The 26,360-nt window shown below is 40.7% G+C and overlaps 1 protein-coding gene across 1 annotated transcript; it reads right to left on the bottom strand.

Annotated features, from left to right (window-relative positions):
• Positions 1 to 509: 509 nt before the first annotated feature.
• On the bottom strand, positions 510 to 24,322 carry LOC110212288 (transmembrane emp24 domain-containing protein 11-like). The gene is made up of 6 exons (XM_020992295.2): positions 24,311 to 24,322; positions 23,798 to 24,182; positions 9,078 to 9,178; positions 5,607 to 5,732; positions 1,932 to 2,078; positions 510 to 792 (listed from the first exon to the last, which is right to left on the bottom strand). Exons 1-6 carry the CDS (start codon positions 24,320 to 24,322, stop codon positions 643 to 645), a joined length of 921 nt encoding a protein of 306 aa, XP_020847954.2. The 3' UTR covers positions 510 to 642.
• Positions 24,323 to 26,360: the final 2,038 nt, after the last annotated feature.

Here is a 26,360-nt window from a genome sequence, read left to right as displayed (position 1 = left end):
TGTTTCTGTCTCTGTGTCTCTGTCTCTGTCTCTCTGTCCTCTGTCTCTGTCCTCTGTCTCTCTTTGTCTCTCTGTCTCTGTCTCTGCCTTTGTCTCTGTCTTTGTGTCTGTGTCTGTCTTTGTCTCTGTCTCTGTCTCTCTGTGTTTGTCTGTCTCTGTCTCTGTCTCTCTTCCTCTCTGTCTCTATCTCTCTGTCTCTCTCTCTTCTCAATGACGGCAGCTGAGGTATAGTCTTTCTGAAACAAACTTTCAAATATCACTGAAATAAAGGTATTACTATTATAGAGAAATACTAAGAAAAAGCAGAAATTCTAGTAAAGTACAATGGAATCATGTATCATGAAGAGTTATATAGTTGACCCATATCAAGGTTAAGATGAAAACTGGATCCTCTCCCACTGCACCTCCTTCCCACCCCACTAGTAAACAAAATCCAGGAACTCAGTTATTGGCTAAACTCTTTTTTTGTAATCATTATTTATTTGCCAGAGGGTGTTATGATGCTTATCAAACAGAGATTTAATTTCAACTTTTGATTCTTTGAAATTACCCACAAAGTAATACATATTTATGTATTTTGTTTTATTAACTTAGACATTATGCAAATCATTGTACAGTTTATTTGCCTCTTTTAACTTCATTTCAAACCAGCTTTTTAGCTATAAAGAAATCTTTAAGGGACTTCATTTGGAAAATTCCAACCAAGATAAGGAGTAACATTTGAGCGAGAGCCCACCACAAAACATTGCTGTTTGTGTCTTCGCTGATCATTCGGAAATTTTCTTCACGTTCCTATGCGGGAGGAAAAAAAAAGAGCAGATTTCGTTTCATAAGGGTACATAAAAATGCATGCTCTTTGGGGGAAAGGCTCTATATAAATTCAAGGTAGTTTTATTATCAGGCAATGATCTGTATGTATGCACAAGAATCCTATTTGATATTATGAGTTGGAGTGTGCTGTTTACCCAACTATCAGAAAGTGAGGCTTAACATTACAAAATACCACAGTATATTTCCACATGAAATATTAAGAAAATAACACATGCTTTATACAATTTATGTTACTAATAACCAACAAATATTACATATACTTATCAATCAACTAGATTCTCTCTCTTCTAGGTAGACAGGATCTGCACCTGTTGAGTTCTACACAGTGGTAGGCCCAACAAAATTAGGTGGATAATAATAATTATTATTATATTATAAATTACTATATAATATGATAATAAACAACTAGCATTTATATAGTATTCTATTTTACAAATATTACCTTATTTTATTCTCACAACAGCACTGGGAGGTAGATGCTATTATTATCATCCTCATTTTACAGATGAGGAAACTGAGGCCGGTAGAGGCTAAGTGATTTGCCCTGGGTCATACATTTAGTAAGTATCTGAGATCAGGTTTGAATTGAGGTCAGGTCTTCTGCTTTCTAGCCATTGCACCCGCTAGCTGCCTCCATTGTAGAGGGAAGTGTGTGTCAATCTCCTCAGCAGATCTCTCCCTGCCTGCCTTCCCTTTGCCCAGGTCCTGTGGACTGCACATTCCAGAGCAGGTGTGGCTAGAAGCAGGACAGAGACAGAGTGAAGGAAAGCACGAGCTGTCTCTGAGCTAGTCTGCTTATTCACAGGACTGTCCTTGTGCAAAAAATGCTTGCCCAGTTATAAGACTGGTAGCTGGGAGGGACCTTATAGCACATCGAGCCCAATCCCTTTATTTTAAAGATTAAAAAAAAAATGGAGAGAAGAGCCAAGCCAGGAGCTAAGCTAGCAAGCACAGCAGTCGAGTCTACATAGAGCCACTCAGTCAAGAAAAGAGCTCCTGGGAACAGTGGATTCATTTTCTCCTGGTCTCATGAGCTTCTCCCAAGAAGTCTACACAGCCTGGTACAGAGAGAATTCCACTGTGCCAGCAGCCTTACCCACCCTTTGATAGTTCTGCTCTTTGATGATTTGCTCAATTTCCTCTGTCAGATGTTCCAGTCTGGAGCTAACTTTATTAACTTTGTCCTTTGCTTGAGCAATTGCTGCATGAAGGTCATGTTCTCCAACTCGAATACCCAAGTGGATCCGCTAAACACACAAGAAAAAGAAAGGAAGCGTTCCCGATTCTGAAAACCGCCACTGACATTCAACCCTCAGAAGCTGGCCTCAGTAGAAAGTCTTTCCTCTCTCTCTCCTTTTTCATTTCTTTATTTGCACTTTGTCCTCCAAAAAGCTTTCCTTGGTCTTCCCTCCTCATTCCCAAGCACACTATCCTTGCTCACATTTTTCCTGGAACACTATGTCCGGATGTCTCCTTTGCTCCGATCGCATGCAGCTTTGTCTAGGTCATGTCCCCCCATTAGACTGCAAGCTCCCTGGATGCAGAGACGGTGTCTTCACATTTTTAAACTCCCTCTAGCCATAGACTCAAGCCCATAGTGGATGCTTGATCAACGGTAGATGCTGTTAGCTTCTGGGATAAGAACCCACTCTGAAAAAAGCTGCTGGGAAAACTGGAAAAGAGTATGGCAGAGACTAGGCCTAGACCCAAATCTCACACCACATGCCAAAATAAAGTCAGAATGGGTTCAGGACTTAGATATGAAGGCTGATACCATAAGTAAACTGGGAGAACAAGGAATAGTTTACCTGTCAGATCTATGGAGAACAGAAGAATTCATGACCAAACAGGAGATAGAGAACATTATGAAAAGCAAAGTGGATCATTTTGATTACATTAAATTGAAAAGTTTTTGTACAAACAAAGCCAATGCAACTAAGATTAGAAGGAAGGTAGAAAATTGGGAAAGAATTTTTACAACCAGTCTCTCTGATAAAGGCCTCATTTCTAAAATATATAGAGAATTAAGACAAATGTATAAGAACACAAGCCATTCCCCAATTGATAAAGGGTCAAAGGATGTGAACAGACAGTTCTCAGATGAAGAAATTAAAGCCATCTATAGTCATATGAAAAAATGCTCTAAATCGTTATTGATTAGAGAAATGCAAATCAAAACAACTCTGAGGTACCACATCACACCTATCAGATTGGCCAACATGACAAAACAGGAAAATGATAAATGTTGGAGAAGATGTGGGAAAATTGGAACACTAATACATTGTTGGTGGAGTTGTAAAATGATCCAACCATTTTGGAGAACAATTTGGAACTATGCCCAAAGGGCTACAAAAATGGGCATACCCTTTGATCCAGCAATAGCACTTCTAGGGCTATATCCCAAAGAGATCAAACAAATGGGAAAAGGACCCACATGTACAAAAATATTCATAGCAGCTCTTTTTGCGGTGGCAAAGAATTGGAAATTGAGAGGATGCCCATCAACCTGGGGAATGGCTGAGCAAGTTGTGGTATATGAATGTAATGGAATACTATTGTGCTATAAGAAATGATGAACAGGCTGACTTCAGAAAAACCTGGAAAGACTTATATGGTCTGATGCTGAGTGAAGTGAGCAGAATCAAGAGGACTTTGTACACAATAACAGCCACGTTATGTGATGACTAAGATTGTTAAACTGAACCCTTCTCAGCATTACGAGGATCTAAGACATCTCCAGAGGCCTCAGGATGGAAAATGCTGTCCACATCCAAAGAAAGAACTATGGAAGTCGAATCACTATCACTTATTTTTACTTTCTGTTGAGTTTTGTTTCCTCTTTCTGATGTTTTCCTCCTATTGGTTTTAATTTTTACTTACAACTTCACTAATGTGAAAATACGTTTAATAGGAATGTAAATGTAAAGTCTATATCAGATTGTGCTCCATCTTGGGGAGGGTGGGGGGGAGGAAGGGGGAGAAAATTTTCAACTCAAAAGCATGTAGAATTGATTGTTGATAAATCAAAATAAATTAATAAAATTTTTAAAAAAACAGTAGATGCTATTAAATGAAATTCTTTCTTCACCAAATCACAGGATAATAGATGTAAAGTGGGAGGAACTTTTAGTGGATTGGTTAGTATGACTCCCAAGTTTTTTCCTGTCTTCCATTTAGCAACATTTATTAAGCACCTTCTACATGCCGTTAGTAGCCTATACTAGGTCCTAGAAATACTTCCAAAAATTAACTGATCTCTGATCTAAGCTATATAGATAATGCCTTCAATAATGCAGATCATAATCTATCCATGTTTTCTCATTGTCAGTCAACAAGCATTTATCAAGCACCTTCTATTTGTCAGGCACAGTGCCAGGGATACAATAAAAGGGAAAAAAAGCCATCCCCTGCTCCCAAGGATCCCATACTCTAAAAGGGGAGGCAGAAATGCTCAACAGTGGGAAGGCACTAGCATTACAGGGAAGTGGGGAAGGATTCTTTAGAAAGCTCATATATTTGGAGCAGCTAAATGGTGTAACGGATAGAGCACCAGCCCGGGAGTCAAGAGGACCTAAGTTCAAGACACTTGATACTTACTTAGCTGTGGGATGCTGGGTAAGTCACTTAACCCCAATTGCCTCACCAAAAATTTTTTAAAAGCTCATATATTTTCCCCTGCAAGGGCCCCATTAGGGGCCAAACCTCCCTGGGGTCCATTTTCCCATAGTCCATTGATCATTTCATGACGGGCTCTTGTCATGCTCTCATTTCACTCCCGTCCCACTCATTCTTCCTAGTTCTTATCCCTAAACAGGTAGCCCTCTCCATTTTCCAGTTCCTCTTTATCTGTTGCCTTTCCCCATTAAAATGTAAGCTTCTTGAGGGATGCATTGCCTTATTTGCTTATGCTTAAATCCAATTCACTTGTAAGTCAAGACATCACCCTCATCATGCCATTAGTTCCCTTGGAGAATGAAGGACAAAAAACAATTGCGATTCTCAGCACTTAGCACAATGTCTAGCATGAGGGCTCTCTCTCTCTCGCTCTCTCTCTCTCTCTCTTTCCCCCCCCCCCTTCTCTCTCCATCAATTTTCCTTTAGACTTCTCGATGAGACTCTGGGTACCAATAGCACCTATGGGTCGTCCATACGCTAGCCCTCATTCTCACTACATGACCATACTCTTCTCAGTGGTAAAACATCCTTGTGCAGTCTCTTTTTTCTCCATTCCCCACCAGGCAGTTTTTCATTATAGAAGCAATGCATTCAATGGTCATCCAGTAACCAGAAAGAGTTTGTAAACCACTCTCAATGCCATATTTCCAACCTGCTTGGGAACGACTCTGGCCTTAATGGCTATCATTGTCGTGGCCTCCTTCATAAATGTAATGCAAATCTCTTATCTAGCAGGTCTATGACTCTTGGATTCTTAGCAGAAACAAAGAATGGGCCACCATACCATCTGTAAGAGTACAAGTTTACTTGAATTACCACTAGGAATTCACCATTCAGTTTTCCATTTTTTTTCAGGCCTGAGTAATCACAGTTCTTTCAGCCATCCCTTAGAGTTATTTTCCAACCCTTTAATTAACTTTGTGGCTCTACTTTGAATTCTTTCCAAGCTCCCCAGCTTCCTCTTTAGTTACTAAGTCCAGATCTGGATGCAATACTGGAAGAAATGTCTAACCGGCCCTGAGTATAACCATCTTAGCGTCATGCCTGAATGGTTCTGTCAGGGGTTCCATTAACAAAGACATTAAAGGAATACAACTTACCAGCTTACTACCACCAAAGGAGATGAGGTTTGTAGAGTTAGACTTTAAGCAAATGATGTGCTCTCCAGGTGAGTATGATGTGAATGTGAATGCCCCCTGTGATCCATACAGCCTTGACAATAATACCTACAATGGAAGTGTTTCAATGGTTTATGAATACAGTTATAGGAGTGATCCTTTCCAGGATTGTCACATACTATATTAGTCTGATTATAGGTCATTGTGGCATATAGAGCATAAAACTAAAAGGAGATCACTCTGAAAGAAAACACACACACACACACACACACACACACACACAAATTATCATAACATATTGGATAAAAAGCCAGCCTTAAAGTCAGGAAAACCTGGATTCAAGTACCGCCCTTAACATATACTAGTTATATGACCATGGATACCCCAGGAACTCTCTCAGCACCCAAGAAGATTCTTAAGGATTGTAAGTTACATATTGGCTGCTACCTGTTATAGTGGAGGGAGTTTCCCTATCAGGGGTTCTCCATTTCTTCAGTCATTTTCAGTTGTGTACAACTCCCTATGACCCTATTTGGGGTTTTCTTGGCAAAGATACTGGAGTGGTTTATCATTTCCTTCTCCAGCTCATTTTATAGATGAGGAAACTGAGGCAAACAGGGTTAAGTGATTTGCCCAGGGTCACACAGCTAGTAAGTGTCTGAAGTCAGATCTAAACTCAGGTCTTCCTGATTCCAGGTCTGGCACTCTATCCACTGGGCCACCTAGCTCCATACAGAGTCAAATAAAAACAAATCAAAATATGTATTTGTTATAAAATATTATACATACACACACACACACATATATATATATGTATGTATTTGTGTGTGTGTGTGAGTGTGTGTGCGTGTGTGTATGTGTGTGTGTGTGTGTGTGTATCAGGAAGTGGAATTATTTTCTCTTCCCACTAATTTCTTGGCCATAATGATGCTAGGAGAATATTTACTTTCCCTCAGCAGCAGCTTCCCTAAAAGCAATTTGAATAATATACCCATTTGTGGTAATTTGAGAACTAATTATTAGGGAGAAACTGGGATATTTTGTTCAGTTTCTGCAAGAGTAGGGAGTGTCCATTCACTGTCGAAGTTCCTAGGAAAGAGAAGACATCAGACTTTGTAGTCCCCATATCTCAAGTTGGTGTCAATGACAGGCTTGCTCAGAGATCAAAGGGTCAGATGTTTCTTACTCCTGGGCAAGCTTCTGTGCAGCCTGAGGTCAGCAGGAAATGTGTCAAGGAAAGATTTTATAGCAGAGATCTGCCTTTCAGAGTCTATATTTGAGCTATGTACAGGGAAAATGATGGCTCCTGCTAAAGTCATGGAAAGTCTGAAATATTTCTTTGTGCTATACCCAGATGGAGCCAGGACAGAGAAATATTGCTCTCTGGAAATGGGCTAGCAAAAATAGAGACATATATTTATTAAACGTAGTTATTAAAATAAAGAGAGGTACAGAAGAAGTGATGATAGCAGAATTGTTCCACTGCCACCTCTTGGGAGCTATGGAAGACTATAGGAAGACACAGGGGGCTGAAGAATCTTGGGAGATAGCTAACCCCTGCCAGAAACCCTAATGCGGCAAGTGACAAGTGACTGAGGCTGTCTCTACAGGCCTCTGGAGAAGGTGGGTGTCTATCCTTAGGAGGTGTCATTGTTTTCTTATGAAATATGTTGTACTTTCCATTTGGTTTATTTGGCATGAAAGTGAACCTTCTCTTCCTTGGGTTTTATGAACTGAGAGCTGGTAAGGGGAGGTTTTAGGGAAGTTTGGAGAAAAGCAACGAGGCAAATTAATGGGAAAGTGCCCAACGTGCACCGTAGACAGCTCTTCACATCCTGTGAGACTGATTGACACGAGAGTCACATAAAGATGTTTTATTCATTTTTAAGCTCACTACTTACAGACGCGATCACTTTTGCTGTTGTTTTTTCACATAATTCAATTATAAGCAGCACTTGGGTTTTATGTAAGTCAGATTTAAGACATTAAAGAGTCTCTATTTGGATCAATAGTCCTTTTCTACTTTAATTAAAAAATCAGTCTCTGAAATTTGATATAGGATGTCCTAGAGAATTTTGGCAATACTTTCCTGACCTTTAGTAAAACTTTTCAAAACAAAACCTGGTTAGTTAAAAACTATATGTTCTGGTCCCTATTGTCATATACAGAAAGGTAATCTGTTGTTTGTCATAAGTGCTTAAAAAGCCTGAGAGGCCAGGAAGACCATGGGAACTTCTTCTAAAAAGGACCCTGAAGAGAGAAGCAATGAAGAGCCTGCTCCCTCTGACCATCGCACATATATAGGACTGTCCAAATGGATGAAGAGTGCTCACTCTTTTTTTCCCCCTTGCTAGGCAATGGGGTTAAGTGACTTGCCCAAGGTCACACAGCTTGTAAGTGTCTGGTCTGAGACCGGATTTGAAGTCAGGTCCTCCTGACTCCAGAGCTGTTGCGGTGGCACCACCTAGCTGCTCCAGAGCGCTCCCCCTTCTCAAAGCTGGGGTTCTAGGCTCTTTGAACTACACTAGACAGAGAGACCCTGGGAGCTATAATATATATGTATATATATATATATATATATGTATATATATATATGTGTGTGTGTGTGTGTGTGTGTGTGTGTGTATGTATATATACATATATACACACACCCCGGGAGCTATAATATATATATATATATATATATATATATATATATATATATATATACATATATGTGTGTATGTGTATATGTATATATACATATATACATACACATACATAAACACATATATACATATATATAAGCTATACTTGTACAGCAGTGATCCTGTAATTAACCACAAAATAGCAAATTTCTGTGTGTATACATATATATGTATAAAGTACAAAAATTTGTACTTTAATGCTTACTGTGCAATTATATAAAATATATAATCTCTTTAAACTTGCACTTTAATATTTAATATGCAAATACATATTTAAATATATTTAATATATAATACATATTTAAATATAGCCTTTTCATGTTTGCAAAACACTTTACATACATCATCTTCTCTGATCCTCACCACAACCCCATGAGGTACTGTTATGATTACCATGTTTTACAGATGAGAAAACTGAGGCTGAAATAGAAGTGACTTGCTCAGAGTCACACAGGCAGTAAGTGCCTGAGGTAAGATTTGAACTCAGGTTTTCCTGACTCCATGTACTATACCACCTAGACGACCAGTAGCTTTTGTCAAATGGATTCTGGTTATGTGAGTCTTTGGGCATCATAGGGAGGACAGACTGTAGGCCACATGAGGGCAGAGATCATGTAGTCTATAAACTGCATCTCCCCCAGGTCTAAACAGAGTTCTCTGTAAACAGTAAACACTTAACAATTGTTTGTTGAATGCATGCATAGATAATATTTAAGGTCTTCGCTTTAGAAAAAAACTTAATGATGAAATACAGAAACTGTTTTACCTCGTCATTGTGAGTTGTAACAGTCACAAACAGCCCTAAACCTTTAGCAGAGTCAAGGAAATCTTGATGTTTTATATCCCATTGCTCTATCTTGTAAATCCCTATTTAGAAAACACAAAAGATGTTTATTATAAAATAGACGCAAGCAATGGTAAGAAGCAATTACAGCCACAGTCAATGAATCCAGCATTTTCATTTCATCGAAATCATAAGTGCGGTAGCAGTGTTTACATGTCTCTTAGTGCCCCATGTTATGTAGTAGAACAAAAAAAAAGTCCCTGGAAGTCGGAAGACCTGAGTTCCAGTTCTGGCCCTGGGTCCTCCTTCCTTTGAATTCTCATGGTCTGTAGATCTCTTACACACTACTCCCATTGTATTTGTTATTTTTGTATGTGTCGGGGTCTTTCACTTGGAAGAAGCTGCCCGTTCCTCCAGTTTTTCTGGAGCATGTGGTCTGGATTTGCCCTTTGCCCCTCTCACAGCCTAACTTGAGCATATTCCCCTCCCCCCATTAGACTGTAAGATCCTTGAGGGCAGGGACCGCACCATTCCCCCCCCCCTTTTCCTCACCACAAGCACAGAATCCTGTACAAAATGTTTATTGAGTCACATTGGGATTATTAAATGTCTTATTTTCTCTCCTCTCCTCTGAGCCAGAAGCAGTATGGTGTAGTGGAAAGAGCCTTGGACTGGGGGAAGAAGGGTTTGTGTCCCAATACCCAGGTTTGACTCCTGGCTCTGCCACTTAATAACTGGGTGAGTGTACAAGTCATTTCACCTTTCTCTGGGCCCTAGTTTATTCATCTGTAAAATGGAAATAATAAACCTCAAAGGGCTTTTGTAAGTAAATGTAAGCTTATGGTTCATGTCTTATTTAGCTCAGAGTCTAGCACAGGGCTGGGTACTCTAAAAGGCATTTGAGAAATGCCTATTAATTTAGTTCAATACACATCATTGTTTTCCCCACACCTTCCCTCCCTAGACAGACAGTAGATACTCAATAAATATTTGTTGAGTCTCAGACTCAGAGCTGAAAGAGACCTCAGAGATCACTTAGGTCAGTGGGATTAAACTCAAACAAAAACAAGAGCCATTAATCCATACATCAGGATCCCCACAGCCTACCTATTGACTTAGTTTTAAAATGTAATATTATCTTGTGTTTTACCATATTTTTATTTAATTAAATACTTCCCAATTACATTTTAATCTGGGTCTGCCACATTTGGGCCAAATGTGGCCTGTAGGCTAGGTATTTGACACCTGTGATCTAGGTCATTCAACCTCTATGCGAACAATGATCCCTCTTCTCTAGTGTCCCAATAAGTGGTTGTCCAGCCTCTGTCCACTTCAGACCTGCATTGGTGGAAACTCTCAAGGTAGCTGAAATCAACCTTTCTAATTTCCACCCATTCCACGCAGTTATGCCCCTGGATACCCAGTGGAACTTGGCAGGACTGAAGATACTGAGTCACAGATAGCTGTGATGTCTCAGCTAAGCATCTTCCATTCCAGAATTGACATCCCTATTTCCTTCAGCTAATCAGTCCTCATCTGACATTGTAGTTAATCCTATTGCTGGTTCCCCCACTTTAGACATGTCCTAGATTGTCAAGGGTCCTCCCATAATGTAGTACCCAGAACTCCAGAGGGCCTCTGACTGTGGTGGAAGACAGCAAGTTCAAATCTATTATCTATCACTTGCCCTTCTGTAGACACTAAGCCCATCAATATGGCTTCAAAGCATAACAGCTTTTTTTTCCCTAAGCCCCCATGTCACTTTGTTGATTCATATTAAAATTATAGTCATAAGCCTCACATGAAGACATTGAACTCCTTCAAAATTAACCTGATTCTGCTATCATCTAGCCTACATCTTCCCATCTTGTCTGCAAAGATGCCATGACATAAAATGCCCTCCAGAATGGGAGGTGTTGCTATTGATATACCAAGTTAACCAGACAACTAACCAATATTTTCTGCATGTCCATCTGCTGTAATGTTTTGAAGGCCAAAGGTACCATCTTAAAATTTTTTGCTTCAAGTAAACACACTTCAAGATGCTGTCGAACCTATGTCTCCTCCATTCAAATCCTTTCCCAATATTCCATTTCCTTTAGCACCTGCTAACTTGTATCCTGATGTTGGCACTGTTTATTAAAACCACTCTAATGGGGATGGATTGAAAAGCCTGGGGACAATCAGATTTGTGGGAGATATGATCACACTGTCATAGGAAAGAGGGATTAGGACTTGTTTTGCTTGGCCCCAGAGGCCCAAATCAGGAGCTGTGGGTGGAAGATGCAGAGAAACATGTTACAACTCAAAGTAAGGAGGGATTTAATAGTCAGAATGATCCAAAGTGAAATAAGTTGCCTTAAGATGGGCGTGAGTGCCCTGTTAACAGCAGATCTTCAAATGAGGCCCAGATGATCTTTGGCTGTCTGTAATAATATCCTATTACATTTATATACCACCAGTTTTTCAACCACTCCTTAACTGATGGGTACCCACTTTGTTTCCTGACCTTTGTTACCACAAAGAAGGCTGATAATGAAGATTATAGAGGGGATTCCTACTCAGGTATGAGCCAGACCAGACTCACCCCTGAGGTCCTTTCCAACTCAGATTCTACACAATTTTCCCAGGCTGTTTTATGTGAAGGAAATCTTTTTCCCAGCTGTTAGTGCCTCCTTGCCAAAAAGTTTTTCATTTTACATACATGTGTATATGTATATATGTATGTATATGTATATATGCACATATTTACATATATTTTACACATGCACACTATTTCCTCTGATGTATATGTATATATGTGTGTGTGTATATCTAGATCTATATCTATATCTATCTAGATAGATAGATATAGATATAGATCTAGATATACACACACACATACATACACATATACACATAAATGCTGTCTTTAAAACAACCCATTTTTCCATATGAGGAAAGTAAGACTCATTTGAAGTCGCTTGTTACCATTACAGAATAAATGAACTCTGCAAACTCAGGATTCTTTCCACTAACCTGGCAGTCAAATTAGCAGGGAATTTAGATAATTTGGGAATACTTTTAAACGATAACAGTCACAGTAGTCAAGAAAAAAATGTCACCTCATGGTCTATAATGTATAACTACGCAATATTCCATAAAACATCAAATCAGATTAAACCTCAAATGGGCAACCGTCCATGTGAGGGCACCTCAGTGAAGTCTGGCTGACGACTGCTTTGGGCAAGTCCACTGAAAAAGGAACTTTCTTGCGAGGGAGGGTTTGGAAGAGACCTTCTGTGACACACTCAAGGGAAACATGGTCATAAGGGAAAATGTGGGTCTGACTTTGCTGAGCTCCTTTTCATTTACATTCCTTTTCACTTCTTGATCAATTTCGGTGTCTACAACAAAAATTTATTTAACTATGATTTTCAAGAGACTAAGAGCTAGGGATATACATCAATTGATCCATCAGCAACCATGTATTGAGGTTTATTTTGTATCAGGCATTGTGCTAAGAGTTGGAGATACAAAGATAAAGCAAAAACAGTCCCCTGCCCTCAATGAGCTTTCATTCTAATGGTGGAGGCCATATGTATAGAAATAGTTATATTCGAGGTAGGGAAGGGAAGGAGCCAGGCACTGTGCTAAGTGTTACACAAATACTATCTCGTTTGATTCTTGCCTTCAGGTACTGCTATTATTTCATTTTACAGTTACAAAAACTGAGGCAAATGGAGAGTGAGTTGCTTGTCCGGGGCCACACAGCTATTTAGCATCCGAGGCTAGATTTTCTCCAGTCTTCCAGACTCCAGGCCCAGTATTCTTAGAATAGGTACTAGTGACTGGGGCAAGAGAATATCAGTAATGACCTACTGAAGAAGGAACCTGAGTCTTAAAGGAAGCCAGAGATTTCAAGGGCCAGTGGAGAAGAGGAAGAGCATTCTAGGCATGAGAGAGAGCCCATGGATAGACACAAAATGTAGGTTGGTGCGTCAATTGGTACGGCTGCATTGCAAAATGTGTGGATGGGAGTAATGTCTAAGAAAACTGAAAAGGTAGGAAAGAACCAGGTGGTAAAGAGCTTTAAATGCCCAACAAGGGAGTCTATGCTCGATTCTAGAGATAATGGGGAGCTCCTGGAGTATACAGAGTGAGAGAGTGACATGGTCAGGTCTAAACTTTAGGGAAATCATTTTGGCATGTATGTACAGATAAATACAGTTCAGACTTTGCTCTCAGGGAAATTACAATCTGCTAAAAGGCAGCTGGGTGGCCTGAAGTCAAGAAGCCTCCTCTTCTTGAGGTCAAATCCAGCTTCAGACACTTACTAGATGCATGACCCTGAGCAAGTCACTTAACCCTGTTTGCCTCAGTTGCCTTATCTGTAAAATGAGCTAGAGAAGGAAATAGCAAATCGCTCCAGTATCTTTGCCAAGAAAACCCCAAATGGGGTCATGAAGAGTCAGATAGGACTGAATAACAACAAAAGGGGTGCAATAGTGACTACCTGGTTTTCTTCAAGACCTAGACCAGGCACCACCTTCTACAGGTGCTAGGGCTTCCCCCTCCCCCTCTCAAATTATCTTTTGTCTATTCTGTATATACTGCATATGTATATGTTGTCTCTTAATTACAAACCCGCTGAGGGCAGGTATTCTATTATTTCTGTCTTTTCCTGGAGCACCTGGTATATTACAGTTTGTTGATTGACTAAATAATAAGAAACCATATGACGCAGTGGAAAAAGGAGTCTAGGAGACCATGGTCCAAGTACTGCTTCTGATACATACTGACTGATTGCCCCGGTCAACTCTAAGACTCTATTGTTGTCAATTTGCATTGGTGTAAGGAATTTCCACCTCTGGAGTTTCCTATACTGATGAAATCACAGAGGGTCTGGGGGAGGGGAAAAAGCAGCAGCTCATCTTTATCTGGTACTTTCCGGATTTTACATCACATTTTCATCTCTCATTTCCTCTTTTGCTCTAGCTCCACAAGACATAAATCTGTCTATATACTTGAGCCTAGCCCCTCCCGTCTCCTCAGAAGCTTTCCTTGCCTGGTTCTTTTTCATCATCATCATCTCCATTTCTATTGTTTCCTCTCTGACTACTTAAAAATATGTTCACATCCCTCCCCTCCTTAAAAACAAAAACAAAAACCCCAACCCAACCTTTCCTTTGACCCTACCTTCCCCTCATGTGATCCTCCTTGTCCTTCTCTCTTTCACTGCTCCACTCCAAGAAAGAACTGTCTATACATCCACTCTTGTTTTTAATTCCTCACTTCCTACTCACTCCTTAAACCTTTGCACTCTGACTTCCAACAGTCTCGTTCCCTCGAAGCTGCCTTCTAAAGCCATAGACAACTTGAATTTCTGGATCCAATGGTCTTTTTCATAGTTCTCATCTTCCTTAATCTTTCTGCCAACTTCAGCACTGCCGACCACCCCCTTCTGGATTCTCTCTCATTTCTTGGCTTTTATAATACTCCTCTCTCCTGAGTCTCCTATAGGACTACATTTTGGGGTCTCTCTTAACTGAATCAAAGATTTGCAGAAAAGGATGAAGAGCAAAACAAGTGTAAGAACAACATAAACATACATGAACAACCATATGTAACTGTACAATTATACAAATGAAAAGATTATTAAAAGGAGACTGAATTTTGAGTAGCTAAAAAAGCCAGTGATGCTCCTGGAGAACAAATAATGAACATACCTTCATCCTTTTGTCATAAAGATAGGGGACTATTGTACAGAATATTGCATACATAGTCAGACATAATCACAGCATCAATTTTTTTAATGAACAGTTATTCTTTGATTCAAAAGAGGTTTCAGTTCAGTGATGGGGTGATGGGGAGGGCGGCAACATAGGAGGAATACTATATTCAGAAATGACAGAGCTGTAAAAACAACAAAAAAGTGTTAATAAACCTTTTTTTAAAGGCCGTACGTATGAATTACTTATGTATCTCCACCCCAAAACTATCGAAGTAAAGCCTGTGACAAAGACATAAGGTTAGGCAATGCTGCAGGAGAAGATGCCAGGAGACCCATAAAGGGGGGTTGTCACATTTTATAGCTTCTCATGTCTTTGTGACTCCCCCTTCTTTATGGCCCATTGGAGCATCCTTAATGCAGTAAATAAAATGAATGGAGACATCTAGAAATTCACAAGACATCAACCCAAATAAATGGCTTCTACATTAGCCTCTGAAAACCACCAAATTTGGGTTTTTAAGGGAATGATTTATAGAGAAAACAGTTCTGAAGCCAAGTACAGGAACCAATAGATTCATTCCCAAGAGTCTAGGTGAGGATTGCGAAGTCATTTTATCTATACTAAACCCTGCAGGATAGTTCTCCTGAACGCCGTGCCACATATACTAGTCTTATGAAGCCTGGAGAGGTTGGTAGTACAAATATTATGATCCCATGTAATCTCCTATATGAAGTCTTTCCTGCTTCTCTGCCCCCACATTATTTTGTATTTATATTTACTTGGAATATATACATATATACATACATATACATACACATATGTGCATATACACACATATGCATATACACATATACATATGTGTACATATACACACATAGATACAGATATAGATATAGATGTAGATATGGATAGAGATAGAGATAGAGATAGAGATAGAGATAGAGATAGAGACAGAGACAGAGACAGAGACAGAGATAGAGATAGAGATAGAGACAGAGATAGAGATAGAGATAGAGACAGAGATAGAGATAGAGATAGAGACAGAGATAGAGATAGAGATAGAGACAGATACAGTTTTCTCTAATCCAGCAGGTTAAATCCAGGCTCAGACACTTACTAGCTATGTGACCCTGGGCAAGTCACTTTACCTCTATCTGCCTCATCCCCCCACTTATAAAATGGAGATAATAATACCACCTAGCTTCCAGGGTTGTTGTGAAGATAAAGCAAGATACAATTTGGAAAATGCTTTGCCAACCATAAAGTACTATGTAAATACTAGCTATTATTACAACTGCAGTGTCTTGAACACATTAGGTATTTAATAAATCTTTGCTGAATGGATATGAATGATTGATTTATTTATTCATGTCATCCTTTGGCTCTAGAAGCATTCCAGTATAAAAAAATTCTCTATTAAAACGGAAATACTCCTGGGAAGAGAAACATTAATAGCTTCCCAAAGTCTGATAGCCAACTGAGAGCACACACAATATGAGAGTGGTTTTCAAAGAATTTGTTGGGCTAAAGTGTGCCACAAAATGTAAGGGACTTACACTTCCACGGGTGTGTGTCTCTACCTCTTGCCCAGTGCCCATTCCTGAAGGCAGTGAACAATACTGTGCCATGAACAAATTGAGTTTGAGAATCAGTGTGGTATGGGATGGTAGCAGGTCCCCGGGGTAGGAGGGAACACTAGAAGGGAACAAAGAAGGAGAAAAAGACATCCTCCAGATAGACCTTGATTTCATAGTGTTGTTGAGGAATAGACAGTTTCCAAAAGCACCAGTGAAAAGACGTGGTCCAAAATAGCCCCTTGGCTTCCTAAGTGCTAAACCATAGCCTGACCAGCACTCTCCCGGGGCAAGGGACCCACCCACCACTTCCTAAAGCTGTGGCTTCTTAAAGGGTTAGAGAGGAATACAGCTTCTCCACCTCCAACCCCTACCAACTTCTTTGCAATCCAGAACTGGAATATTAGCACCATCAGGGAGGCAGGGTAGTCAGAAAGAGGAATTGGAAATAGCAACTGCTGCCAATTATTTTGTGGCTACCTGGGAAGTCTGATTAACTATTTTTCCTTGGGTCTGAGACTTGGTTTACTCAATCTGTAAGATGGGGATAATGTTCCTCATTTAATAGGGGTTTGACCCTTGCCTACACCACCTAAGATGGCATTACCCACATGAAGATGCTGGGAGACCTGCTTCTGGGAAACAGCAAAACTAGCACATGCCTAGACATTCTACATTGACCTGTTGTCACCCTCAGATGCAAATGCATGAGAAGTTTTAAAGACGGACAGTTTTGGCTATGCAGCCAATGGAAAAAGACTGCTCCCACCCACATGGTAGGCCAACACAGATACCTAGTAAATGGTGGAAATGGATTTGGAACCTAGGACTTTCGGTTCCAGATCCAGCCTCTTTCTCTTATCCCACATTGCTTCTTTCTTTGGGAGAAAAGAAATTCTGGTCACATGGAGAATTGCCTTGGAGATTAGCTACCTGGCACACACGTACATTATGAGGCCATTAAAATATCCTGCATTCTCTTTCCAGCCTGTATTTCCTTGCAAACCATGACTCATTTGAGACACTGTGGCAGAGCGATGCTGAGATTGATCAAGTAACGAGTCACCAGCCATGTGAGTGATTACCTTTGGATCAAAGAAAAACATCAAAAACCACCCTTTTCTCTGAAGCCTCAAAGCCTTTCATCATAAAGTTGTCTGACTGAAAGGGGGCTGAGTCTGACTTAGGGCCTGGGAGAAGAGGAAGGCTGGAAGTTGGGGGTCAGGATGGGGAGAAAGTTAGTAGAGCTTCTGGGGCAAAGGTTTCTTCAGGTGACTGGGGTCAGGAAAACCAGCCCAGCAGAAGGTCGGGACCAAGAAGATGGAGCCAGGCTTACCCCTCCATGAGAAGAGAATATGAATGAGCCCCTCCTAGGGAAAGAGGAACCCTCTGATAGTCAATAACTATTTATTAAGTGCCTACTATGTGACAAGCTCTGTACAGATTTGGGGATAAAAAGATATATAAATTTTATATTATATAAAATTATATATACTATGCATATGTATGTATATATATGTATATGTGTATAAATGCACATATATTTATATGTATACACACAGATATGTATATATACACAAATACGTGTATATGAATACCTACACGTATGCATATATAAAGCTCGACTTCTGCCCCAAACCTGGACCAACCTGTTTTCTGCGGTTTAGCCCTTGTGGAAAAGGGATTTCTTGGGAGAGACTGCTGGGAGAAAAGGAGAGGAAGTTTCAGAGAAAGATAAGAAGAACTTTTGAATGGGGGCTGGGACATCTCCCTGGAGCTTCAGGCATATGGGAAAGCCTACCCCCAGCACATACCCTGACTTCCTGTGCTAACATCCCCAGAGATTGCTAGGAGTGTATTGGCCCTGTCCTGGGAAAGCAGAGATCTTATCTGTCTCCTGAAAGCCTCATTTACTCTTGTATATTCATTCATCAAATCTATATACGGTAACATCTCTGATTTCTATTTCCTGATTAATTTGATAAAGAAGTTTACTAACTCTCAGGATGACTACTGTTTCTGTAACCAGCATTTAGGGGGAAGAGTCTCAGCTGGTGAGAGTGAGTTAAATGTTAGCTTCCCTTTTAGAATGATGTGGCAAAGTACATTTTATTCTGAACCCCAAAGGGGTTCTTACCCCTACATTACCAACATTTCTGGTGTGGTAGATAGATATAATTCTAGCTGGAGATCCCTGATGAAGATAGGAATGATTACCCAGCCAAACCTGTTCCTCTGAACTGAAAATGACTTCAAAAGTGTAGATTCAGCATCTAAGACACATAGATTAAGCAGCAAAGGAGCTTGACTTCAGTCCTTGACTTCATGGACTCCAATAGTGGGGTAAGACTTCGACATTGATCATTATGCTATGCATTAGTACATGAAAAATACATTAGAGAGGAGTGAACAAAATGCAATTCCTATGAGGGGACATTCCTTTCAGACTTTGCAAAATCTGTAGGTCCTCAGGGGCAAGGATAGATAGATAACAGTATTAGGCACTGAGTAGCTGATTCACAAAGTCAGGAAAACAGCCAAGGCAATGCACTCAGTGGTCTATACCACCTCAGTACCTCCTTTCCCAGCTCATTTGCATAAGGTCATCAGGAGAAACTTAGAATTAAAAGACTGGGAGAACCCTAAACCCCAGAGCTGCTTGATGATTGGATAACTGGCCATAGCTTACAAAGATGAAGATTTGAGATACTGGAAGGTCACCGTAAGTTAAAGCGAGGTTTCTTTCTGAGAGGAGCCCAACTGGAAACCAAGAAGGATAATCAAAGAAAAGAAAGGGAAATTATACTTCCCTACACACCCTCTATCTAGTTAAGAGATTGAAAAAAAAAACCCTTAGAACCTAAAGGAAAGAATTAAATAAGAAAGATTCCAGTTATAGGCAAAGAGTTCCTGCCCTTTTTGAAAGAATGTAGCATTATCCCAGTTGAAGAAGTGTCGTTGGGCAGAGAAATAGCCCAGCCATACAAAGGAGTGGCCGGGATGTTGCTCTAAGAGGAGACTGCACTTCCATATCATTTTGAACAGTACAAGATACAAAGAAAGGCAGAAAGCAGACCCTGCTGTCAAGGATTTCACAGTTTATTGGGGGAGATAGCAGGCAACAATTATGTACAAATAAGATCTACATGGGATAAATTGGAGGTAAATGAACTGAGTTTCCCTCTGTGCTTTCCATACTAACATTATGAGGGAATTAGCAAAGTGGGAGAATATGACCTGGATTTATACAAGGAATGTTTTGTAACTATGGATCTTGCTATACCATTTGAGTTAAATCTCTTTTGTTAAGCGTTAAATGAATCTGTGGCTTAGTGTTAATAGAAAGCACACCGGTGGGACTCAAGAGCTGCTATGTTAGGAGTCTAGCCACTCACAGAGTTATTCCTAGAGCCTAAGTTAGCAACAGCTCCTCTGGGCAACCCCAACCTTCAAGTATGAGTACAAATTAGGAGGAGGGGGGAGCTCAAAGGAGTGAGTCAGAGGTTAGATGGTGAAAACAGTAACCAAAGGTGGTCAGAAATGCTTTCTGGAAGGGATGGTGCTTAAATAAAAAAGGCTGGAAAAGCACTGTGGTGCCAGATGGGGGAACGGGGCTTAATGCCAGACTGATGATGGCAATGGGAAGCCACTAAAGATTTTTGAGCCTGAAAGTAACCTGATTAGATGTCCAAGGGTACATAGGAATTCAACAGGTGCAGAGGAGAAGAGAGGACCTCCTAGACAAAAATCAATATGAGCAAAGGAATGGCATATTCCAGGCATGGAGGATTTTTCCATTTGGGGTGGGCATTTGGACTAGATGGAGAGGAGTAATATGAAATAAAGCTAGAAACGGAAAGAAGCATGAGATTGAGCTTAGTATGGTGCCTGGCACATAAAAGGCACTTAATAAATGTGTATTAATTAATTGATTGAGATTGTGCTGGGCCTCGATAGCCAAGCAGAGGAGATTGAAGTTGGTGGGCAAAAAAAGGAGCCACTGGCAAAAGTCACTGGGAAAATTCCCAGATGTCTGGGGCAGGGGTCGGGGAGGAGCTGGAGGAGTTGGAGCCGTGAGAGTAATTAAACTGAGCATTCAAGGTCACTTATTGTGAGTTCCTTTCCTGAGGCATGGGGTGGGGGAAGGAGTGTGGGCTCAAGAATTTATTGGTAAGAACAAGGCATTAGAATCCTGCTAAGAGGACTCCTACTCATCCTCTCTCTCTCCCCCTTTCTTCATCATCCCCCAAAGCTCACCTGCATTTCTACCTCTTCTCCCATCTCAGAAGTCCCACCAGTTCTCTGGTTATCTAAACAATGGCTGCTACAGCTCTGTGTGCTAGAGCTCTCCAATGTAACTGGAGAGATAAATTGAGAAGAGAATATGGTGATATTCAGTGGGAGATTGAGGACAGAATAGAAAAACGCTATCAACATTTTGGAAAGTACCGCTAGACCTATGGCATGTTTTATTTCATTGCACTAAAAAGCTGCAGATTCGATATAAATTCTGACTGGAATGTAAAACATTGTATTAGATTTTCCATAAAACTCCACTTGGGGCAATAGGAGTATGATTCTTTCCTTGAAGGACACTTTAGCTCAGCCAGGTGGGATTGGGCTGGGCAAAGGCAGAGAGGTAACCAGAAATTCTGCCATGTGGGGAAAGTCTCCAAGGGACTGAGGATGGATTAAGAGGCTGGCTGCTGTTCTGAGGCTTCTATGCAAGGGAACAGGATGGAACCAACTAAGCAGGGGTCATTTGGCGTTCAGGAAGACCCACTGACCTTGACCTTCATTGCAGGGGGATGAGAAAGAGGGCTTTCTTGTAAGTCACTTGTTGTCAGATGCAGTCCCACCAGAAAGAGGGGCAGCCTGGCCCCTGGAGAAGTCAGCTTGTCTTAGGAGCACAGCCAATGAACTCCCCACCCCCTCTTTACTCCTGAAAGAAAGAGGAAAATGCCAGGAAAACCCCAGGGGTGGGGAAGGGAAAGCAGTGTTCATTGGCTCCTTCAGTGTTGAACATAGCAAGATAAAATTCAGAGGTCATGGTACAGGATTGGTAGAGGACCACCAGGGGAGAAAATCTAACTCCCCTAAATGTTGACACCTCAGAGCAAAGCCCCTGTTGTCTCACCCTAATTATTGACACACTCTTGTGTCTGAACTTTGTATAACAGTTATGTGTGCACAAATTATTCCCCTTCCCCCCCCCAACCCTTATAACTGTGAGTATCTTGGAGTCAGGGACCCAGGCTTATTCATCTCTGTATCACCCATAGCTCCAAGCACTGGATCCTACACAAAATAAGCATGCAATAAATGTTTCTTTGAATGAATGAATGAATGAGTGCTATCAGAAAGACCTGGGGATCTTAGTGAACTGCAAGGCAAACAAGAGAGGAAAATCTTAGGCCATATTTAGAGAGGCACAGTGTTTACAACAAGGAGGTAGAGTAATAGGCTCTCTCTCTTTTGGCCTATTTAGGCCACCTTTGGAGTATTGTATTCAGCTTTGGGAGTTACATTTTAAGACCATGAACAAATTTTAACACGTGCAAAGGAAGGTAATCAGAAGGGTGGGACCATGCCATAGGAGGGTCAATCTAAGAGACTGGGGATGTTTAATCTAGAGAAGAGAAGGGTTAGGGGAACCGATCACTGTCTTCAAGAGAAGGACAGTCACCTTGGAGATGGATTCTAGTTGACTCCAGAGGAGGGAACCTCAGAGAAAGAGTAGAAGCGACAGAAGTAGATTCCAGTCTGAGAAAAAGAAAAGCTTCTAAAGTATGTAGAGCTGTCCAAAAGTACGTCCTTATAAGTAAGGAGTTCTCCATCCCTATAGATATTTGAAGGGAGGCCAGGTGACCAGTTATCAAGGATGCTGGAGAGAGAGAGAAAGAGAGAGAGAGATTTCTCCTTAGGTAGAGTTTAGACTCTATAATCTCAGATGCCCTGCTTAGAGATTCTGGGAATCTATCTTGGCCAGGGAAAGGTGGTAAGGATGATTATACTGACTCAGCCTATGCACTCAAAATTAATTGATCTGTGCTAATTTCCCCACTGATTTTCTGGTCTTGCACCCTTCTGAACATCCAGGGCAACCAAATGTTCTTTGATTCCCCACACCCACAGAAGCACCACCCTAGTTTCGTCTCTCTTCACCTCTTGCTTGAGCTAATTTAATATCTTTCCAACTGGTCTTTGTCTGGAGTCTTTCATTTCTCTAATCCTTCTTCCACACAGCTGCCAAAATGATCTTATAGGAGGTAAAGTACAGGGACGTTCTGTCTACCTTGTTTCACCTCTACCAAATCACATTGACAATTGTCTGTAATTTATAGCCTTAAAGAGTTGCCTGAGGGGCATCTTGGTGGCTCAGTGGATAGAATGCCTGGCCGAGAGTCAGAAGGACCTGAGTTCAAATTTGGCCTTAGACACTTTTACTGGCTGTGTTACCCTGGACAAATCACTTAACCCTGTTTGCCTCAGTTCCCTCTTCTATAAAATGATCTGAAAAATGAAATGGCAAGCCACTCCAGTATCTTTGTCAAGAAAACCCCAAATGGGGACTCTGGGGCAGTTAGGTGGCATAGTGGATAGAGCACTGCCCAGGCCAAGTCAGAAGGACCTGAGTTCAAATCCAGTCTCAGGCACTTACTAACTGTATGCTTCTGCAAATCACTTAACCCCATTTCCTCCCCCACCAAAAAAAAAAAAGTTGCCTGGGGGTACTAACAGATATGTGACTTATCCAGTATCTCATAGTCAGTATATTTCAGAGGCTGGAATTTAAATTGGAATTTAATCCCTGACTTCCTGATTCCAAGGCTGGTTCTCTGTCCACTATAGTAGGAAGACCTTACGACATTGTAGGAGTGAGCTTTAGAAGACAGGCACACTGTTTATGGGGCTGTAAATCGAACTGACCATTTTGAAAAGCAATTTGGAATTATGGGGTTTTTTTAAGTGACTAAAATATCTATACACTTGTGCCAGAGATCTTACTGCTAGGCATATATATCCCAAGAAAGCCCAAGACAGATAAAAAAGATCCATACATCAAAACATTCATAGCAGTACCACTTGTGATAGAAAAGAACTAGAAAAAAAAACATGCCCATTTGTTGGGGAACTGAACAAATTGTGACACATTAACATAATTCACTATTACTGTACTGTAAGAAACAGGGACAATGAAGGATTCAGAAAGGCCTGGGAAGATTTATATGAACTGATGCAGGCAGAACCAGAAAAGCAATATATGCAATGACTACAGCAGTGAAGAGGAGAAGAAGAAGAAAGAGGAAGAGGAGAAGGAGAGGGTGGCGGTAGTGGTGGTTCTGTCCCATCATCCTCTGATCCATAAAGCCATATATGACATTCCATATTGAACAGGAGGAATTTAGCTTACCTGAGATCCAGGTGTTGCTGGGAATATCCTCTATGATGCATTTCTCCTGTCTTTCTGCTACATGGAAATAGAAAGCTGATGACATTGACAAACAGAAACTAAATAGCGAAAGAAAAATGTAAACTTCCATTCTTTCAGCCTTTGCCCAGAGCTCCTTTTCCAACGGACCAGTCTTCACTGTCTGGCCTTGTGCTAAGTGCCTATTAGGTATTGGGATCTCACTAGATAAGCCAGAGAAATTGATTTCTGGGAGAAATGACATGTGGTGGTGGCACCCAAGCAGGTAATTCCAGCTACACCTGCCAAATGAAATAGAAAGACCTCTGGATCCTGGCATCTTTCCAAACATGCAGTCACTAAACATAGTGTCTGAGTGGAAAGAACACTGGATTTGAAGTCAAAGGACTCTGCTTCTTCCTATATGACCTTGTACGAGTAATTTTTTTCTCTCTGAGCCTGTTTCCTCGTCTGTGAAATGAGGACTTTCGTCTAGATGACATCTGAGATTCTTACCAGCTCTGACATTCTACTTCTGTGTTTTAAAGACCCCTCTTGCTCTGACGTCTTAGAGGCTATGTTTTATGGTCTCTTCCAGCACTGACACTCTATGTTCTAAGGTCTCTTGTAGCGCTGAAATTCTATACTTTGCATTTTAAGGTGTGTCTAGCTCTGACATTCTTTGTTCCAATGACAACTTTGAACTCTAGCATTCTCAGGTTTTAGCAGTCAATGAATACAAATCACGCAATCTATTTCCCTACTCTTTTCCCAGAGTCAGGCAATTTTTATAACTGTAGATCTACGATACATTTTGAGATAAGGTAGTACTATGCTGGGCCCACTTCACTTATCTTCTTTTGCATAGTTCCTCATAATCTTATCTCAATTTTTTCATGTCAATTCCACTATAACTTTATCTAGCTCTATGAAATAACCTGCTGTTCTTTTAACTGATACCACATTAAATCTGTCTGAGAACAGCAGTCCTTTTTATTCTGTTTTTCTCATTCACATGAGCAGTCTCTCCGTTTTCTCAGTTCTTCCTCTGTTTCTATCAAAATCATTTTGAAATTGCCTTTGTACGGGTCTCTTTGATGTCTCCATAAGTTGACACCCAAATATTGGGTGTCATTATTAAAAAAGGCATTTCTTTTTCTCTGTTTCTCCCTCTTTTAGTGGAGGAATCTAGCAATGCAGGTGACCTTTGTGGGTCGATGGAGTATAGTGGATACTTGACTGAGGTCTTTCATTATTGTTTGCTGACCACCTTGCTTTCCAGGTAAACAATCACATCATCTGCAAATAGACTTGAATGTCTTTGCTGCTAATGCCCATCCCTTCAACTTATTTTTCACACTGTGTTGTTATGGCTACAGCTTCTAAAACTATGTCAAATAGCAGCAGTGAGAGTGGATGCCCCTGTTAAACACCAATTTTTAGAGAGAATGCTCTGTTTCTCCATCGTATCTGACGTTAGCTTAACAGTCTCAAAGACATGGTTTTGTTGTAGCATAAAAAGATCCTTGGATGATGCCAACGTATTCATTTGTATTGGTCAGCAAATAATTAACACTTGACTATACACCGTGAACATCGCACTCCAGATATAGATTAGTGGGATGATAGAGTCAGACATAGAACAGCAGGGTGGCACAATGGGTAGAGCATGGGACCTGGAGTCAGGAGTTCAAATTTGGCCGCAGACACTAGCTATGTGACCCTTGAGCAAATTACTTAACCCTGTTTGCCTCAGTTTCCTCATCTGTAAAGCGGGCTGGAGAAGGAAATGGCAAACCATTCCAATGTCCTTGTCAAGAAAACCCCACATGGGGCCAGGACAGCAACAGCAACAGAACACTAGACATGGCGTCAAGGAAGACCAGAGTTCCAACCCTGCCTCGGATCTCCACTAGCTGTGTGGTCACCGACAAATCACTTAACCTCTCATTCTTAGTTTCCTTATCTATAAAGTGGGAATAATAACAGCACCCACCTCTCAGGGTTATTGTGAGGAGAGATGAGATCACATACGTAAATCACTTCAAAAATCTTAAGGCGTACATAGATGTTAGCTGTAGTTAACCAATACAGAGAGAAGGTGATATAACGGAAAAAACACTGGCATGGGTGTAAGAGGTCCTGGATTCTAATTCTGCTTCTGTAGCTTATTATCTGTGTGACCCTGAGCCAGTCACTTAATCTCCCTTAAAATCATGGCCTCTGTTTCCTCATCTGGGAGTTGGACTAGACTGCTAGCTCCTGAGGTCTCTTCCAGCCCTAGATCAACGTTCCTAGAATCCTAAGACTACTCTGCTGGTTTGAGTTAATTCTGTGAGAAGCATGCTGCATTTGGAGTCAGAGAACCTAGGATTCATATCTGGCCTCTGCCATTTCCTGTGTGACCTTGGATACCACTTCAATTCCTTTGGTTTCCTCCTCTATAAAAAGACAAGTTTACAGGGCCAGTGGGGAAGTTATATTTGTTACAGCATTTAAATTTTTTTTCTTTTTTCTTTTCTTTTGGTTATTCAAATGAGGAGGGGAGGGAATGGAATGAAGAAGA

This window comes from Phascolarctos cinereus, unplaced genomic scaffold (assembly GCF_003287225.1).
Source record: "Phascolarctos cinereus isolate Bilbo 61053 unplaced genomic scaffold, phaCin_HiC Scaffold_9;HRSCAF=440, whole genome shotgun sequence".
NCBI lineage: Eukaryota > Metazoa > Chordata > Mammalia > Diprotodontia > Phascolarctidae > Phascolarctos > Phascolarctos cinereus.
Note: the sequence above shows the minus strand (reverse complement) of the source record. Positions and strands in the feature narration are given on the sequence as shown.

Coding starts and splice junctions, on each gene's coding strand:
- LOC110212288 (XM_020992295.2), bottom strand. Junction 5,733..9,077: donor TTACAACTCACAATGACGAG/GTAAAACAGTTT, acceptor CTTCCATTGTAG/GTATTATTGTCAAGGCTGTA. Junction 2,079..5,606: donor CCTTTGGTGGTAGTAAGCTG/GTAAGTTGTATT, acceptor TTGTGTGTTTAG/CGGATCCACTTGGGTATTCG.